Source organism: Barbus barbus (genome assembly GCF_936440315.1).
Source record: "Barbus barbus genome assembly, chromosome: 29".
Taxonomy (NCBI): Eukaryota; Metazoa; Chordata; class Actinopteri; order Cypriniformes; family Cyprinidae; genus Barbus; species Barbus barbus.
In genome coordinates this window covers 19,179,345-19,198,077 of record NC_136757.1, presented here as the reverse complement: position 1 = coordinate 19,198,077, position 18,733 = coordinate 19,179,345, and the positions used below count along the sequence as shown (strand labels likewise).

At 38.3% G+C, this 18,733-nt stretch overlaps 2 protein-coding genes across 2 annotated transcripts in view; both read left to right on the top strand.

Moving 5' to 3' along the window:
- The window catches only part of LOC306849709 (uncharacterized protein), a 919,849-nt gene that overhangs the window by 303,921 nt on the left and 597,195 nt on the right, over positions 1–18,733 (top strand). The gene's annotated exons all lie outside the window — the stretch shown is intronic.
- Positions 1–18,733, top strand: part of LOC306849103 (adherens junction-associated protein 1-like) — a gene marked incomplete at its 5' end in the record, with an annotated part of 112,568 nt that overhangs the window by 87,077 nt on the left and 6,758 nt on the right. The window contains one exon of the mRNA XM_079383952.1: positions 787–1,508. Within this exon, the coding sequence (XP_079240078.1) occupies positions 787–1,508 (722 nt within the window). The remainder of the gene's footprint in view (positions 1–786; positions 1,509–18,733) is intronic.

Genomic DNA, 18,733 nt, shown 5'->3' with positions numbered 1-18,733 from the left:
AATATCTGAATATAGTTTGAGTAGTTTATATATATATATATATATATATATATATATATATTTCATTTTAATAAATTTCAATTTGAATTTTGACTTTTTACTTAATTTCATTAAATATAATATAAATGAATTGTATATATAATTTTATTATTATACACTTTATAGTTGCACTTGTATTTTATCTGTAGCCCAACATTGTATCACTGGCAGACTCAGACTCTAATTTTATGAGATTCCAATAAATATCAGACATTTGGCACATTTAACCAAAGCAATATGCAGTGCATTCAAGCAATACATTTTATTAGTGTGTGTAAACCTATGATCATTGCGTTGCAAGTGCCATGAGACCATTTCAGCCAGAGGAACGTTTGTTTACAAAGCAAAGTAATTGAAGAGTGCGGGCTAGGACTTTGAAAGTAAATGTCTTTGATAACAACATTGAAGTGTGCTTTTAGCATGTAGATGTTAAAGGGGAATCACACATCTAATTAATATTGGAGTTCAATTTATGAGAACTTAGCGAGTCACAGAGCAGAACGAAGCCTAGAGTGAAAATCGCTAGACTGGAAAATGGTGTTGGAAGTAAGGACATTACAAAGAGTGTAGTAAAGCCCAATCTACTTGTAGTCAGTCCTTGAAAGATCTAATAAGACAGTCTTTAAGGTAAAGAAGTTGTGTAAATTTTGCCAAGCCTGCATACTCTCTCTGTGATGTATAAAAGACGCACTGATTAAGATTCCCCTATTCGGCTGATTTCCCTCTCTCTTTTTCTCTGCTCTTCAGTTCCATGGTTGCTTGGAGACCTGGAGGAATGCTGGGATGTAGAATGTGGATCCTCTTCATCCTTGTCCATCTCACAATGGATCTGTCTCTGTGTGCACCATCAGGCCAAGGGCTCACACTCAAACTACTGCCCAGATCAGTGCCCCGCCGGCAGCCATACCCTCTGCCCACTCGGGACACGCTCACTGGCCAGCGCTTGAGGACTCTGGGTGTCTTGCATCGTGGTGTTCCCCCTCCCTTGCCATCACTAGGCAATCACGGGGAGGTGGGGGGCACCAAACTGTGGGGGCGGAAAAACCGCAGGTCACTCCAAACACGACAACTTTGCACGGAGTGCCCCTCTGACAAAGGGAAGTCGGTTGCATTACCAGAGGGGAGTAAATCTGATTTAAATCTGCATTTATCTCGCTCACGGAGGCAGCTGAAAGGGGACGGCTATGACTCCCTGGAGGGGAGGACCACCACAGTGGCAGGATTTATTGACTGGGGCCCTACAGGGGCCGACGAGGGGCATGAGGAGGAGGCAAAAGTGACCCCGAATGCCACCGTCACCTCTTCAGCCCCTTCCACCACCACAGTTCCCATAACTAGCACTACCCCACGCAGCCCCCAAAGGACATATGCGGTGATTACAACCGTGCATCCTAAGAGGCACAGCACCACACAGCCAAGCAACTCCAGAGTGACTGCCAAACCACCGAAACCTTTTGGGGAGACACCAGGTAGGGCATAAATCTGAATGGCGACTGTTTCTTCATTTAGCTTTTGTTTTCTAATCCGTGTAAGATACTTAATCAGCTTATGTTTGATCACGTATTTAAAATTCAGAGGCGGCGAAACACAAAGAGATATTTTTAGTGGGCCGGTCTAAGGTCATCCATGAACATGGCGCAGAGGTCTTTGGGTCTCAAACCACAATGCAGTGCATCAAAACACCGTGTGGGTTCTTTGAAAAACTGAGGGTGGAAAATACTCACGAAGCTGTAATTGGCACACAACTGCTCGGCAATTTACAGCAAAGAAGGTGGTTAAATTGTCGAAGGGCCAAGAGCGTGCATCTAGCTAGCTTTTTATTGGTGAAAATATTGGCTTAGTCTTAAAATTTTGCTGTGAAAAACCTCAGCTGCTGTATAATTATGGAAAATTAGCTAATATGGAGAAAATAACACAATATGCTGGTGTTAAAAGTTTGTCATATTGGTTAATAGGCTATTTTGAAAGTTTTGTGAAAGTTGAGATGTGTCACTTTTGCTTTTCTAAAAGTTTCTTAATCAGGCAGAAGATTAGAGTGTAGTACATATAAGGTATGATTTTTAAATGTTTTTGAAACAAGTCACTTATAAATCAAGACTGCAATTATTTAATTAAATTCACAGAAACCTGAATTTCAGCAGCCATTCCAGTCTTCATTGTAACATGATACATCAGAAATAATTTTATTTCAATTTCAATTACAATTCATGAAAGGTGCCATAGCGGGGCATTCTTGTCTTCAGAATTTTTTTTTTTTTTTGTGATTCTGGTTGAAAGTCTCTTCACATTCTGATAGCAATCATTAAGTTAAGTGGTCTAAATGTATTTATCTGTATTTATATATTCTGTGGAAGGTGTAGGACCAAGAACTGTTCGTCCAATCAAAATGCTCGGTCCGAGCGTTTTAATTGGCTTTCCTACCTGTCTGTCAATGTATGTATTTGCATACCTCTGCGCACCATGTTTGCGCAGACATGATACGTCATCAGTGCATTCATGCACGCTGTGCAGACAGAGCGAGAATAGCAGACAAACATAAACAACCCGATCTTCCTTCCTGGTATTGTAGTACTTTTACTAACTGTGTTATAAAGTTTTCTTACCGGTGAATGACACATGATGTAGCCCAGCAGTTCCCAATTACAGTCATCGCGCCCCCCACTCCGCATATTTTGCATGTCTCGCTTAGTTAACTCACCCGGTTCAGATAACCAGCTCGTTAGAAGAGAGCTACGTGCATGAACTGTGTTCTGATTGACATGCTCCCTACACAGTGTTCATAACTCCCTTCTCTCTGAGCAGGGAAAATCCGTTGAAGTTTATTTCACTTCGGAACATTCACTCACGGATTGCGCTGCGCAGAGTCTTCACTCACAGACGAAACTTATTAAAGTGTAAATTGTGACATAATACACCTCTGTAAATAAATACAATTTAAATTTACATCTCGCACAATTTAATGCCCTTTAATGCGCTATGGAACATACGCTTTGAACTGGAATCATGGCGGAATATCTGGTGATGTCCACTTCGCAGGGCACTTATGACTTACGGTCGAACAGAACAACCGTTGGACGTGATAAGATATACATATGAAATGTTCAGAGCGAGGAGGACGCGAGGACTGTAATTGGAAACCGTTGATGTAGTATTGTAGTAATTTAATGTCGTCTCTGGTATTCTGCTCTTAGAGCGTATGTGCGTTCAGGGGGCGTGGCTTTGGACGGCGATTGCAGGGAGGGTGGGACATTCGCTTCAGTGCTATCAGGCTAAAGTTAGCATTTTCCGAAATCTCCAACTGCACCTTTAACACTTAAATTTGAACTGCAATTTTTAATTCAAATTTAGGAATTTAACTAGATTTTAAAAGGTAATTATCATTTAAATTCTAAATGGCCAGTTGATTTCATTTGGCCAGTTTTGAATACAGCATAGTTTCCTTTCTGCATCCTTTGCTGTTTTTGATATTATGCAATATAGTCAATTTTTTCAACGCTCAGTTTCTACTGAGAAATAAGCATCGTAATCAACTCTAAATCTTTCTTGATATTCTGGAGCCTGAATCCAGTTTTCATATGCAAAATGTTGCTTGTTTAGTCATTAATTAACTGGGCACACAGGCAGCAAGATGGTTTTAATACACTTTTGCTGTTACATTTATCATCTTTGGCTCCATTGCATAATCTAGGCCTTGGTACTACATGACAGAGTAGCCTACATATGGCAACCTCAGTATCCGTCAGTAGTATTTGTGAATCCTGAGGAGATTATTCTATTCTCTGTCCTAGAAGGATGATGATTGGCATTAGCTCTCATGTTTGCCATTAGGCTGCAATCTGTCCTCTGTGTTTGGTAGTGCACAGCATTAGGCTAGTCATCCATTCAGTGTGAGGTCCTCTGGGTAGATCAACTATTGTGCTCCATAAATCTGTGCAAAAGGGGAAGTGTCTTGACACTTTCTACAAATTGTCTTGACACTATCTGTGTATGCGGTGCACTGAGATCTGTTATAGTGTACAAAGTGGGCAAAAGTTTAACGCACAATTAAGTTTACACAAAAGCGTGGTTCATCAGCAGACATAATAAAAGACAGATAGCATGACCCCTAAAACCCACACGTTGCCAATTTTCAGGACAAAAAAAAAAACAAACAAACAAAAAACGCTTTAATCCCCTAATTCTACACTACAGATCTGCTGTACTGCGAAGTTATTCATCTTCACAAGTTTTGCACATTAGCATGCCATAGATTACATTAGCTGCGAAAGATATTAACAATAAAGACTCCCATAAAATTAGATTCATGGTGAGTAATATACAAGCGAGAACAATTTTACGACTCCTCTGAATGGAAACTTACATACATCCATGCATGTCGAATTGTATTTCAGCACAAAGGTCAACCTCCAATCAAATGTCAGGGCCTCATTAACCACAGGAATGATTAGCAAAATGAAGTCAATCTTGAGTGACGACAGTAGTGTCATTACATCTAAAGGCCAGCATGAGGTTTCCCTTAATCTCTAAAGTGCTGTTCAAATGAGCTCTTTCATTTTTTCTGATCTTTATAAAGGCTAGGTGAATGCAAAATATCAATCGCAGCAAACTGACAGTTCACAACCATATATTTTTATATATATATATAGTCCTCCACAACACTACACTCTTAAAAATAAAGGTGCTTCACGATGCCATAGAAGAACCTTTTTGTCTAAATGGTTCTATAAAGAACCTTTAACATCTGAAGAACCTTTCTGTTTAACAAAAGGGTTCTTTGTGGTGGAAGAAGGCTCTTCAGATTGTGTTTTTAAGTCTCAGTTGAAAACTCATCTTTTTACATTAGCTTTTGGAGAGGAAAGACTTTCGTAGAGACATTTTGTAGAGGAACTACTTTTTCTTTTTTTTTTTTTTTCTTTTTTCTCTTTTCTCTGTGGGTTGGTTCTTTTTAAGTGGTTTATTTCTTAAATTATGATTGACTTTTTTGTATGTTTTCTTTTAAATTGTGAAGCACTTTGGGCAATAAAATTGCGTTAAAATGTGCTATATAAATAAATAAAAGTTGAAGTTGAAGTTGAAGTAAAAAGTTAAGGAAGAGATGGTTCTTTAAAGAACCTTTGACTGAATGGTTCTTCGTGGAACTAGAAATGGCTATGAAGAACATTTTAAGCACCTTTAGTTTTAAGAGTGTAGTAGAGGAGAATGTGGAATTATTTCCAATATATGTCTCAAATATGCCTCTCTGTGTTTTCAAAAACCACAATGATTGTAACATTTCTGTGCCATCAGTAGCATCAAATAGAAAATAGGGTTGGACATAATAACATTGACTTCACCTATGGCTTATTTTTGCATTATTTATTTATTATTAATTAGTTTTGCAGTTCTGTTTGGTGACATTGGTGTTGCATGACTTCACCTTTGAAAAGGATGGATGGCCTGATTGCTGGTGCCCTATCTGACCAGTATCAGTGTATCATCTTAAGTGTTTTGACTATGACCATATGTTTTTATGGCTTTTAAACATAAAATATTTTCTGCAGTGTATTAAATATTGTTGTTGCAAGTTGGCAATGGCAACTAGCTGGCTAACATGGTTGAGGTTTTGAGGATTTTTCTGAAGAACAGCAGGCAGTTTATCTGTTCAGGACAAACAAGGGACTCATTAACAACTATCACTAAACAGATCATTCAGGTAACAACACAGTATTAAGAATCAAGTGTATGTAAACTTTTGAACGGGATCATTTTTATAAATTCAACTATTATTTTCTCTTGTGGTCTACATGTAAACATCTTTTATGTGAAATATCTTATTCAGGTCAGTACTAAATAAACAATAGCATGCATTTTGTATGATCCCTCTTACTTGGTAAAAAAAATCAACATTTTGCAGATTCTGCAAGGTGTATGTAAACTTTTGACTAAAAAAACATTTTCTATCAGAAACTGCTGGTAAATAATTACAAAGAAATGGAAAGTAACACATTAAAATGTTGTGGAAAAACTGAAATAGTATTTTTTGTAAAATCTAAAAAATTTAGCTTTGACCAAATTTAATTTCTATTGTTCCAAAGATGTTCACATTACAAGAATGATTAAGCAGTGCTACTTTATGCTAACAGTTTGCTTAATACAAATAATTGATATAAAAAGTGAATGTAAATTGTTCTTTTGTGTTTTGCAGCAACCCTGAGGTAGTGGTTCACATTCGTAGCGTGCTGTCACAGTATGTGCAGTAAGCAGTTTAATCTAATATTTGCTGCTAAATTAATTTGACTGGTTTGTGTTTTTTGCTTCTGTGTGTGGAAGCAAGTGTAATGGGCCCATACAGACAATGCTGCTGTGTTTTTGCATATTTTAATTATCTGGTGAATAGGAAGAATACCGGTGTTAATTGCAGTTTTAATACAACTGAGGCGTGAAAATTGAATAATTTGTTTGCTGCACACAGTCCGTAGCTGTCTTTTAAGTGCTATTTTGCCATAAGGGAGAAAAATATGGCAAGTGACACGTCAGTAACAAGCAACCTGAGAATATTAAAATTGATGGAACTACAGATGGAAAAAATAGCTTGTTGATAAGTAAATCCCTGATGAATATAATCCATCACTCTGTTCTATGCTGTCCACATGGAAAGAGTAGTAAACAACATCAAATGCTGCATGGTGTCTCCTGATGGTGTTAGATCTACAGTATCTGAAATATCAATGCATTATGTAGTATGCTGCCTTGGAATGTCTTTCATATATATATATATATATATATATATATATATATATATATCTGAAAGTGAGTCCTATGTAGTGCCCCTAAGGCATGCCATAATTATCCATCTCTGTCAAGCTACAGCCGAACCTGTCTGATGAAACTAAAGGTGAAATCACTCCGCTTCCTCATTCAGCGAGCAGCCTGGGTAAATTTAGCCAATCGCAAACCTGCACCAGTACTAAACTGCTTCTGACATGCAAAGTAATGGGGGGAAAATAAGCAATGGGCTGTGAATACAAAACTGGAGCATTAGGCATGCATACGAGCGGGTGTTCAGCGGAGTTCATTTCAAAGCATGGGAAGTGCATGGAGGTCAGTGTAACTCTTCACATGCCTGACTAAAATCCAAGACACTGACAGCATTAACTCCTTTCATTATGGTATTGTAGATGTTTTACTATAGCTGATTTTTTTTGGCAGGGCTCTTAAAGGGATAGTTCACCCAAAAATGAAAATGATACATTTTTCAGGATTCTCTGATGAACAGAAAGGCTTTTGTAACTTTATGAAAGTCTTTACTGTTAATGCAAAAGTCTCACTCCATACATTTCAATGGAAGTCTATCATGTTTCCACAAAATTATGAAACCGCTAAACAGTTTTCTACAATCATATTGATATTTTCAAATAAAAGAGTTAATTAAAATTGTATAAATATTTCACAATATACAGTTTTATGCCGTCTTTTGGTCCAATAAATGCAGCAGAGGTCAACATAACTGTTTGACTTTTATACATTGTGCACTTTGTGAGAACTAGGGAGAATGAATTGAAAAAGAGAAGCTTGGATATTCTGCAAAATATCTTACAAGTTTGGAACAAGTATGAACTTGTCATACAAGTTTGGAACAAGTACATGATGATATAAATATTTTTTTTGAATGAAATATCCCTTTAATTTTCCTTTAATAACCAGCATCCAAGACAGCCTAGAAACCTTTCACTCAGTTTAATGATGAACTATATCAGGCTTTTCCCCAAGGACCATTGCTTCGCAATTGTGTGCAATGCATCAAGTCCGAGCTTCTCTCCATCAGCTCAGTGCTGACTAGACTATATTTTAGAGACACGTATTAGTCCTGCTGGTGACAGCCTTGACTTTGTGGGTCTGTTGATACAGCACAAGGAAGATTTTATCGCTGCAGACCAAACATGATTCAGCTGTTTACCCATCCGGTTGTGTGTGTGTATGTGTCTATGTCTATGTGTGCATTCAGAGGGGTCAAGGTTTGGCCCAGTTAGCCCCTGCTGGTAGGAACCCTAATTACACAAACTAGTTCGACAAATAGCATCTTTTTTCCATTGATGGCCAACCCAAAGAACCCACAAATAATCAATTGTTTTATACTTTGTATGTATTACTGCTTTTTAAAACAATTTTTTAAAAGTTACTTGTTTCAGAAGGTTCTAAGAAAATTCAAACGTAACATTACGATAAATGTTTGCAAATTTATAAATGGAATCTTTCCTTAATGTTAACATAACAAAATATATATATTTTTTTAAACTGGACATCTTTATACCTTAATAGGAACATTACCAAAATGTTCTTAGAACATGTTTTTATTATGAGTGCTGGAGAGCACCCATAAGCAAAGATGTCAGATTTCGAATTGCATACTTGCAACGGATTTTCTCCAGGTATTATAAATGTTCTCAGTGCATACCTGTGTGATCGTGTGTGTGTCCTTTGTCTCCAAGATGGCAGCATTACCACAAGATCACAGATGGAGCCATCGGGTTAACGACGTGCGCGAGTTGATTAAAATGCTTTACAGTCCTGCTGCTCAGCACTCCAAGCTCGTTATCACCTCCCCAGGCTCAAAGGTTAATTGAACATTTAATAAGGAAAAGACAAAATTATGCATTTATCCAAGCTGGACTGTGCTTAAAAGTTAATGGTTGGAAAAATATTTTTTTAGTTAATTTAGTGAAATTATGTTGTGACATCCTAATAACTCCTAATAATGCTCTGCTCAATGAAGGGTGTTCAATGGTAAAATAAGAATTATAATAATTACTGGAGAGCCGGAAATATAATTTCTACATTCCACTCAAATGCATATTCTCGTCTAACCCATATCTAATCCTTCTGTAGAAAAAACAACAGTAAGTTATACTTTACCGAGGGACAATATGCGAGACCCAGGTATAGTTGTAATCATCATTTGGAAATGCTGGGTAATGTGTCACAATGTTGCATTTCTCATTATAATCAGTAACTAATTAGTAGCTAATTACGTTACATTGTAACTATTTTATGTAAAGTAATGAATTTCTTTGCATTTTGCATGACCATGTATTGTAGCTCCAGTACTGTGTTTGTGAGATGTTTTCTACATCTAACTTTAGGTAAAGTCGGTGCTTTAAAGTTATTGCTTTGACGTGTTCCAGTTTTATTAAAAGGCGACACTTTTCCTGTCAAAGGTGTGCTAAATTCACTCACAGGCCCCTTAGGGATGTGTCTTACCTGCATTGTAATACATGAACTATACTATGTTAGAAGTGCCATCTTTCTCAAAACTGTTCATCCAATAGGGCCGTTCGGTTTCACCGAGGTAAACCTTTTAAAGACGTGATAAGCTCACAGGGCAGCTCTGACAGACAGCCGTGAAGTAGTTCCATCCAGGACAACTTCATTATCTGTTAAGTAATACAATCATAGAGTCTACTTTGACCACCTCTCCCTCCCGCACTGTACAGAGCGATTGAATTATGCAGGGGAGCCTTTGACACTGGGAAAAGGCATTTAGAATAATTGCCTTTGATCCTCCTTGTCTTTCTCTTTCGCTTTTTCCTCTCCATTTCGCTCTGCTCTTGCAGTAAGGGTTTGGGAACGCTGTAGCTCAGTGGAAGTCAAGTGAGATTGATATCTTGACATCTACGTTAATTGGCAATCGTGAACCATCAGCAGGTGCGATGAGAGTTTTCCCGCGATCAGGTGGGGCTTGTGGGAGGACAACAAACGGAGCAAAAGGGGGAGAAGGTTAACACCCGGGGGAGGGAAAACTTCAAACCCTTTTCCCTCCTCTACAGATCCAATGCATTCAAAATTAGAGCTGGATATTTGCAGTTTGTAGTTGTCGGTTGGTTGACAAAGATTTTCATCAAGCCCGTTTCCACAAATGAATGAGAGAGGGGAACTCAGCAGGAGTCAACAGCTCTGCTAACAGAAAGCTGATGTAATCAAACGTAAATTCACAAAGAGCACAAGGATGTAACTGATGAAGATTTAGTCATTTTCACTGGTCTGCGAGAGGAGAACTGGTGCAGAAATAACAGTTTTTTAAATACTGTACTGAGCAAATAGGATTTACACATGAGATAGCCTGTGCTTATATTGCTATTCCTATTATCGTCCATGAATAAGTTACGATTCCATTCATAAGTGGAACCCTCTCATTCACATCCATTTTTCAGTGTACACGCTTTTAAAACTTTTCAAATTCAGTGGCCATGAAGCATAAATTGGGAAACTAAACACGTTCTGTTCCTGCACTGAATTATAAAGCGTCAGTGTAGTGCTGTGGGCTTTGTTACATCACACTTGTTTTGGAACATAGGGTACAGTGCAAAAGAAGATATTTTGAAGAATGTTTCAACTGTTTTTGCTCATACACTCTTTAAAAAAAAAGGTGCCAGGAAGAACCAAAAAGGGGGTTCCGTGGCCATTTTTGCTTCCCTGAAGAACCATTTTGTGAAAGGTTCTTTAAAGAACCGGTGTTTTTCTTGGTGCCATAAGGCACCTTTTCTGGTACTACAAAGAACCCTTTTTAAAGGTTCTTCAGAGAACCACAGATGAATAGGTTCTTTATGGCCCCATTTCTTCCAGATCAATATCCTTACATTTATCATACTATAAATTTTCTTTAATAGGATTAATAGGATAAAAAAAGAAAAAGAAAATCCAGAAGTAACAAGACTTGACAAGATGTATGATTGAAATGTTTATTGCATTTACAGTATAAATCAATGCAGTATACATCATACCTCAATACTGTGTATGTGTTTAATAGGGATGTGCACAAGTACTACAGTACTCAGACTTGACAATGATTGATAATTTTTTAAAGTCACTGCAATCATCGTTTTCATGATCAATCATCGCTGTCAAGTCTGAATACTCGATGATCACATGACTTTATATATTTTTCTTTTTCTGATTGGTTATGGCAGGATTTTGGGTGGTACCTGAGCTCTGACTAGTTAGTGTTAGGACAGCATGCCATCCAGACAAAATCAAAACCACCAGTATTTAAATTGAAAAATGTACAAAAATGCCCATCCCTAGTGTGTAATACAGTGAATACAGCAGGTTAATGTCAGTACCCCATCATCCACTAGTATGCCCTTTTTCATCCCGTGGAAACGATTTCCGGCTTTCACAGTCCTTTTGATGAATGGTTTGAGGCTGGGTACATAGGATCCTGTAACAAAAAACAAACAAAAAAATTACACTTTCATTATTTTCTTATTTTTCATAGGTTTAGCACAGGTATAATGATGCAAAATGACAAACAAAGATAATGGAAAGGTATTTTTAAGCCAAACAACAGTAAGAATAGAAACAAAATCAAAGCAAGTCAAATAATTTTGGAAGTTCATCCATCCATCTATTCACTCTCCAAACCACTTATCCTCTCTAGGGTCGTGGGGGCTGAAACCTATCCCAGCATCTTTGGCCACAAATGCATCCAATTAATGGCATTTAAGCAATATAAGCCCTAGGTAACAATGTTATACAGTACCTGTCAAAAGTTTTGAAACATTACAATGTTTTTGAAAAAAACAAACGCACAAATAAATAAAAATCTCTTCTGCTCACTAAGTCTGCATTTAAGAATACAGAGAAAATAGTAATATTGTAAAATATCATTACAAATAAAAAAACTGTTGTCTATTTTAATATACTGTAAATTGTAATTTATTCCTGTGATTAAAAAGCTGAATTTTCAATCATTACAGACTTCAGTGTCACATGATCCTTCAGAAATCATTTTAATATGCTGATTTGCTGTTTTTTTTATTTTAAAATAATTTTACATTTCTTATTCTTTAAACAGTTGAAAGCAGTTTTTGCTTTTTAATTTTTTTTGTGGAAATGGTGATACCTTTTTCAGGATTCATTGATGAATAGAAAGAACAATGAACAGCATTTATTAAATTTATTAAACTATTTAGTAAACAGAAATATTTTCCAAAATTATAAATGCCTTCACTTTTGATAAATGTAACACACTCTTGATTAATACAATTATTAATTTATTTAAAGGAAGCAAGCTAGAGCAGAAGTGAAATGCAGAAAATAAAATAGTTTTTTTGAGTCACTCAGGTTTGGATGTCAAAACCTTCCTAAAATAACTGTAATATAACAGATGCATGGTGATATAAGAAAATATGTTGTGTTTTATGATTAGAATGATTTCTCAGTTTTAAAAAACAGCTTTGCCATTGCAGAAATAACATTGCATTTTAAACTATATTAAAACAGTATTTTTTCAGTTGCAATAATGTGTCACAATATTAAACTTTTATTTATTTATTTACTTATTTATTTACTTATTTATTTTTAAATCAAACAAATGCAGCCTAGTGAGCCTTGGGGAGAGACTTCTTTCAAAAACATAAAAAAATCTTGCCAAACTAAAATAGTAGTGTGCATAGAAATTTGTATATAGAGCAACACAAAGTGTGCAAAACGAAACAGTTAAAGTTGTTTGTTTGAAATCATAATATATCAAATATAAAAGCGGCTAAAGGTACTAAAAGAGCCCCTCACAGGGACTTTCGATTCTGAATTTGGCTTTCCACTGCAAATCCCCATATTACAGGAAATGCATAATTGCTTTTGGAAAATGATTTAAAAATAGATTCCTAAACCCCTGAGATTCTGCAGAGAATATATGCATAGACTAATCATTTTTAACACACAGTGAAAAAGAACATTTTTAATAGCGCTCAGTCATCATGGAAAAAAAGATTTTCTCTCTCCTCATGCTCCTGCTGTCTGTCTCTCTTTCTCTCTGAGATTTCACTTATAATGAAATTACTGCATTCCCATTAAAACTAAATCGACTTCTTAGATTACTGTGAAAAATCTCTGGTGTTAATGCTGGGATTTGCACCGAACAAATTCCAAGGTGTGATTTTGGCGAGACTAGTGCTCCTATAAAGTCAATTTAAACTTGGCAGCAGCACAGCAGTTCATTTGTAGTTTGAAGGATCTGGATACTCCTGCATACAAATTCTGAGGGTCCTTTTTTTCGCTTTCATGTTCTTGCCTTTTGAATGTGCAGTCAAAGCTGTTGCTTTGCCATGAGTACTCCTCTAGCCAAACCACAACATGACTGAAAGCACTCAGTGAAGGCATCTCCTTTCCACTCCATCTCACTAGTCCTTTCCAGCCATCTGTAGCTGCAGATGCCATGCCTGGGCTGCACTAATAGAGCATTTAGCTGACAGATCCACACAATGTCCCGCTGCAAACCTCTAAATGTCCTTTAGGTGCATAGAGGACTGTCTGCCTCTGTGGTCTCTGCTCTATGGGGCCCCAGCAGCACAAACTCATAACCTTCAGTTAAAATACTGCCCCCTGTGTATGTGTCTCCTTTGCATATATTTTGAAGGTCTGTCTGTTAAAACGGTGCTATTTGGGTTTTATATTTGTCCTAGTTTTTTTTTTTTTTTACTCTCTTTTCTTTCCACTACTGTCCTATTTTAATGGTAGTCTCATGACATTTCACTTTGTTAGGCCTAATTTTTTTATCTGGATCAGTTTACTCTGCTATATATCACTGGCCACTAGTGGATCTTTGTTAATGCGTTTTGTATGTAAGGTGGGAGGAATTGGATCTAGATCCAACCAAGCCCACTGGATCTTGTGTTCTGCAGTGAGGACCAACTCGTACATCCTGGTTTTATTTTTATTTATTTTTTTATCATAAAAGCAACACTACATGGCATATGGAATGACACAGTTCAATGTATTTCCATATTCAAAACAGGACTTGATGTTATCTATGAAAATTTGATTGGATTATGAAAAATGTCTTATTGTATTATTGATTGCAGGGGGATGTAGTGGAGGATAAACACAGCTCCATATTACCTTTGTAGTGCAAAAAAGTATTTACTAACCTTTTTTTATTATAGTATTTTTTTATATACTATTTTATATAGTTCATAATTATTTCCCCCAAATGTAACAAAGTTAAAGTATTCAGATTATTACTGACTACTGTTATATTTTGTGAATAGTTCAACAAAAGCTTTTACACATTTTATTAAACTATTAACAGATATATAAATTCAGTTATTATTATTAATGATATTTGAATTATTTTGCTAAAAAGCTAAATATACAGTAAACTATTTTACAAACCTAAACTGTATTAATGACTAATTATAAAGATCATTTCAATTTAAACTTATTTAGCCATTTCAGTTTGAGGGGTGCACATTTTTACACTTAACTATAAAGGCCTACTGAGTTATTTTTTTTTTTTTTACATAACATCCCTGACTGATTAAAATGCTTTTATCTATCCATGCAACCTTAAATATGTTATTAAATTTTGATGAAAGATTATGAAAACAAACACGTTTCTTTTTTTCATTGGAATTACATGCACTTATGTGTTACGGGGCTGACAAGACGTGAGACATGCGGATCCATATGCAAAGCTTTATTAGCAAACATGGTCAGACAACAGGCAGGGTCAGAGATCGGCAAACAGGTATGGCAAGGGCAAGACAGAGCAATCCGTGGAGCAAGCGTGGGTCAACGATGAGCGAACAGTATCCAAAGGGGCAAGGCAGAGAGAGAATCCAGAGTCGAGAGCAATAATCCAAACGGGGAGCGAACACAGTCCAAACGGCAAGGCGAAGGGTTAATCCAGGAAACACGGGCAGGGTCAGACACGGCAGGAAAACAAGGCAAGACTAGGACTAGAATAATGGCTCTGTAGAGTTGCTATTGCTGGGTTAGTGATAAACGCTAACAATACTCGGCCCCGATGCTGAGGAAGTCCATGGTTTAAATAGTGTGTGTGATTGTGAAATGAGCATCAGGTGCGTGTGATGAGTGAATGGTGACAGCTGTGATCTGTGCAATGCATAGTGGGAAATGGAGTCCAGTGTGCTGTGTAGTGTGAGAGTCAATGTGGTGAACGGGTGACCTCTGGTGGTGGTAAAACAGGAGAGCATGGACCAGATTCGTGACATAATGACACTTGCATGATAAGACCAGGAATGTTTATTAAGAAACCATGCAGTCAGTTTTGCATTTCATGTTGTATTTAAAAGGATACCAATTTTGAATGGCTGTTAATTGAGGTTAACAGGGTAATTTTAATGAGCCAACCTTGAACTCTTTGATACAATTGAAACAAAATAATTTAACAGTCCAGCTTGCTCTAGTAGAGACGTTTAATGGTATCTCTGGGCATGAGGACTCTACGTCTTTGCAGTTTGGGGAGTTTGGGAAGTACAGTGCCTCTGAGGGTTGGGCTCTTTTGTCCTGATTATTGGCAAGGCGCCCAGGGAAACAAAGGCTCACCCCGAGCACCTGAAGCAAGGTGACTCCATCACTGGCAGAGTCAGGAAAGAGGGTGTCTGGTACCTCAGCGCCAGGCTGCTTTCCTCTTTGACACTTTCCCTGATTGGAATTGGTGTGCCTATCTCTCTTGTTGCAGGTCCAGGTGAGACAAGGTGATGTATGTCCTGTTCTCTCTGCCTGGGTGGCAGTAATAAGAATATAATGAGGGTACATTTGCATTCGTCTACTCTGGTATTATAAAGCTCTATATTACACAAATGTGATGGGTTTGGTGTGACAGAACGGGGGGAATGAATCTTTCGAGCTGAAATCAATACATAAAACAACAGGCCAAGAAGCCAACGAGAGTTCTGACTCAGAGCAAGGTCGAGGACGAAGAGCTCGTCTCATAAAATTTCACAGATGCATAAACACCTGAATATATCACCCGACACACTCTCTCAATTCAATCTGCTGCCTTCTATCTCAGACTGAGAGGAACGGAGCGAGAGAGAGGGAAATTTAAATAGCTGTCCGATATGTTTATGTGTTGGTGTAGCTGGGGGACTCCATGCCAAGGAGCAGCGCTCAGGCCAGGGACTGAGATAAAATTAATCCAGCTCTTACCCGGACGCAGAACACAGGGAGGCAAAGTGAGGTGAGCTTTTCTCAGACGCATCTGAATGCTTCCATCAGTCATAATGCCAGCTAAGCAATCAGGAAGGGTCAGAACATCGATATGAAGTAAACGAGTGCCTAAACTCCTATGGACCTTAATAAATTCTCCTCTAGGTCAAACAAGGAACCTGTAAAGCATTGCCTATAATAAATCAAAACTGCATTGGAACATATTTTTTACAAGATCAGTTCACCAAGCCTTGTTAGATGGATTGATTGATTATAAATAATCAAGAACAAATTTCATTATTAATTAGTTGGTCTGCACGCTGTGCGGCATCTGCTAGTGTCGTCATTTTACAGTACTGAAAAATGCATTTCTATGGACAAAACACATGTAAATAATAGAGGTCACAGATTGCGCTGCTGTGGGAAATGTGCATGATGCAAAATGTTTAAAAACATGATAACGCTTTAAATTAAATGCTTTAACCAGTCTCACAAGTGTAAAGTAACACGACTTGCCCTTTTAGGTGCTTTGACAGATGTGTGCGCTGTTCAATGCATTTGGCAGCTATTTCCATATACGTAAATGTTAGAAATGACAGCAAACTTCACAGACTTAACCAAGCAAGAGCAAGTCTGATTGAATGCATGTGCACAGAAAGGGAGCACAATATTTCTGACTAAAACAGAGTGCTGCAGTAATGACATATTTTTGTATGCCAGCTCAGAAGTTAGCATCAGCCTGGTTGCCTCAGGAAAACCCAATCAGATTTTGCAAATGCCTTTTGGATTGATGCAGAAAATAAGCTCTGTGACCAACAAAAGTTTTGTTCACCAATTTTGCCAAAAACTTTATCAGTCTTTATTTTAAAACATTTTCCCTGAAGGTTTGTGTTTGAATAATTTGCAAAAGCACAAGCCGCTTTTAGCCACTTGCTAGCAACAATTTTTCAAGACAAGTAAAAGCTTTAAAACATCACAAGGGGGAATTACTAAGGTATTATAAGTCATCGAATAAAAAGGGAAAATATCTTGAGCTTTTGTTTAGCAAAGACTATATTTCAGTCATTTAACCAAAAATCCATTGACTTTAGAATGATGGAACCAAAAATGCTAAAATGTTACCGCATTTATGGTTTTTGGACTATAAAGATATGCCATCCCTACAGCACTCAATTAATACGTGGTGTGAAATAGTACTTAAAACTTGAATGATGCCTGACAGCAAGCCCATTAAACTTCACTGAACGAGAGCATGCTTGTGCGCGTCAAACTGAAAGCAAACACAATAATTCTGACTAAAATAAACGATCTGAAACAGGCCTTAAAACTGAAATGAGGCTCAATTGGTTGTAGATAATGTGACGAGTCGGCTGCCTCCCCCCTGTCCATCATCACCACCCCGTCCCGTATTCGCTGCCCTTCACCAGGCTCCCGACGGGAGTGGGTGTGTGAGAGGAGGGGCGCTGAACACGCAGGGCTGGCGGCGTGTGATGAGGCGCACCTGACGTGAATAGAGCCTCATCACCACCGCCGTTTAAACGCCGAGCGCGCCTCTCCTCGGGAGACCGGTCTCTTCCCCGTGCATGCACGCTGGTGTCCTCGTGGGTCCAGGAAAGGGAGCGTAGAGGGAACTACCCGCCGCCGCCAGAGACGCGAGCGGCCGGACCCGCAGTCCGGCCGACACCGCACCCGCGATACGGCCGTCGGGCGAGGACGCCGGGCCGTGGAATCCCGTCGAGCACCCGGGGATCAAGGAGTTGGACGAAGCCGCCACAGAAGCCGCCGTCACCCGCGCCCCGGGACCTTCAGACGGGAGCGCGTGCGGCCGCCGGACTCCGCCCCTTACCTGGACCCTTCCCTCCTGAACACTGCCTTGCTTCACGAGCCCCGCAGCACAACGAGGACACCAGATCCCTGTTTATTTTGGACACTTTTCCCCCTTTGGACACTTTATTTTAATATTTTGTTTAATAAAAACCTCTCCGAGGCTTGACGCCACGCCCACTGTGTCTGTCGTTGGCTCCTCCCGCCACAATATGCTGTTAAATTATTTTATTTGCAGTTCTTTTTCAGCTACAAAAAAAACATTTTAAGCACCTTGATTGACAGTCTAATATGTGTTTTGTCACATCACAGTTTACTTTCTAGACATAAATATTTATTCAGCTCATTTAGTATGGTTGCTGAAGTAAGACTAGTTAATATGAGGAGTTGGGAATTAATTTTCATACGTTCTCAATGTACCATAAGGAGCACAGCTCAGCAGAGCTTGCTGGCCCTCAAGGCTAATGTAATCTGTCAGATCTGGCCCAGATGTTTAACGTCTTACACATATATGTACAGGTTTGTAAACATGCACACACGTGCACAAAATTGAAGTGTTTAACTCTCTCTCTCTCTCTGTCTCGCTTCTGTTTATATCCCTTTCTTTTTCTTTTCTCTCTCTCTCTAGTATTGATTATTTTACAGAATTTGAGGGGCTCAGCACCCCAGAGGTCGGCAGGGTTAAGTAAACCAGTGCAGTGTTCTCTGTACAGCAACACAGTATAGCGAAACAAACTTGGCCCTTCCTGCCAGCACTGAGACATTCCTGTAATTGACTCTAAAATGAGACATGGCTAACACTAGGCCACTAGAAAGGAAAATGATGTGGAAACTGACAGACGCACACACACACACACACACACACACAGACAGTAGCACAACAAGCACTTATATTTGCTGCCCTGTTAGTTAAATAAAACAAATGCATTAGGAAGAGGAT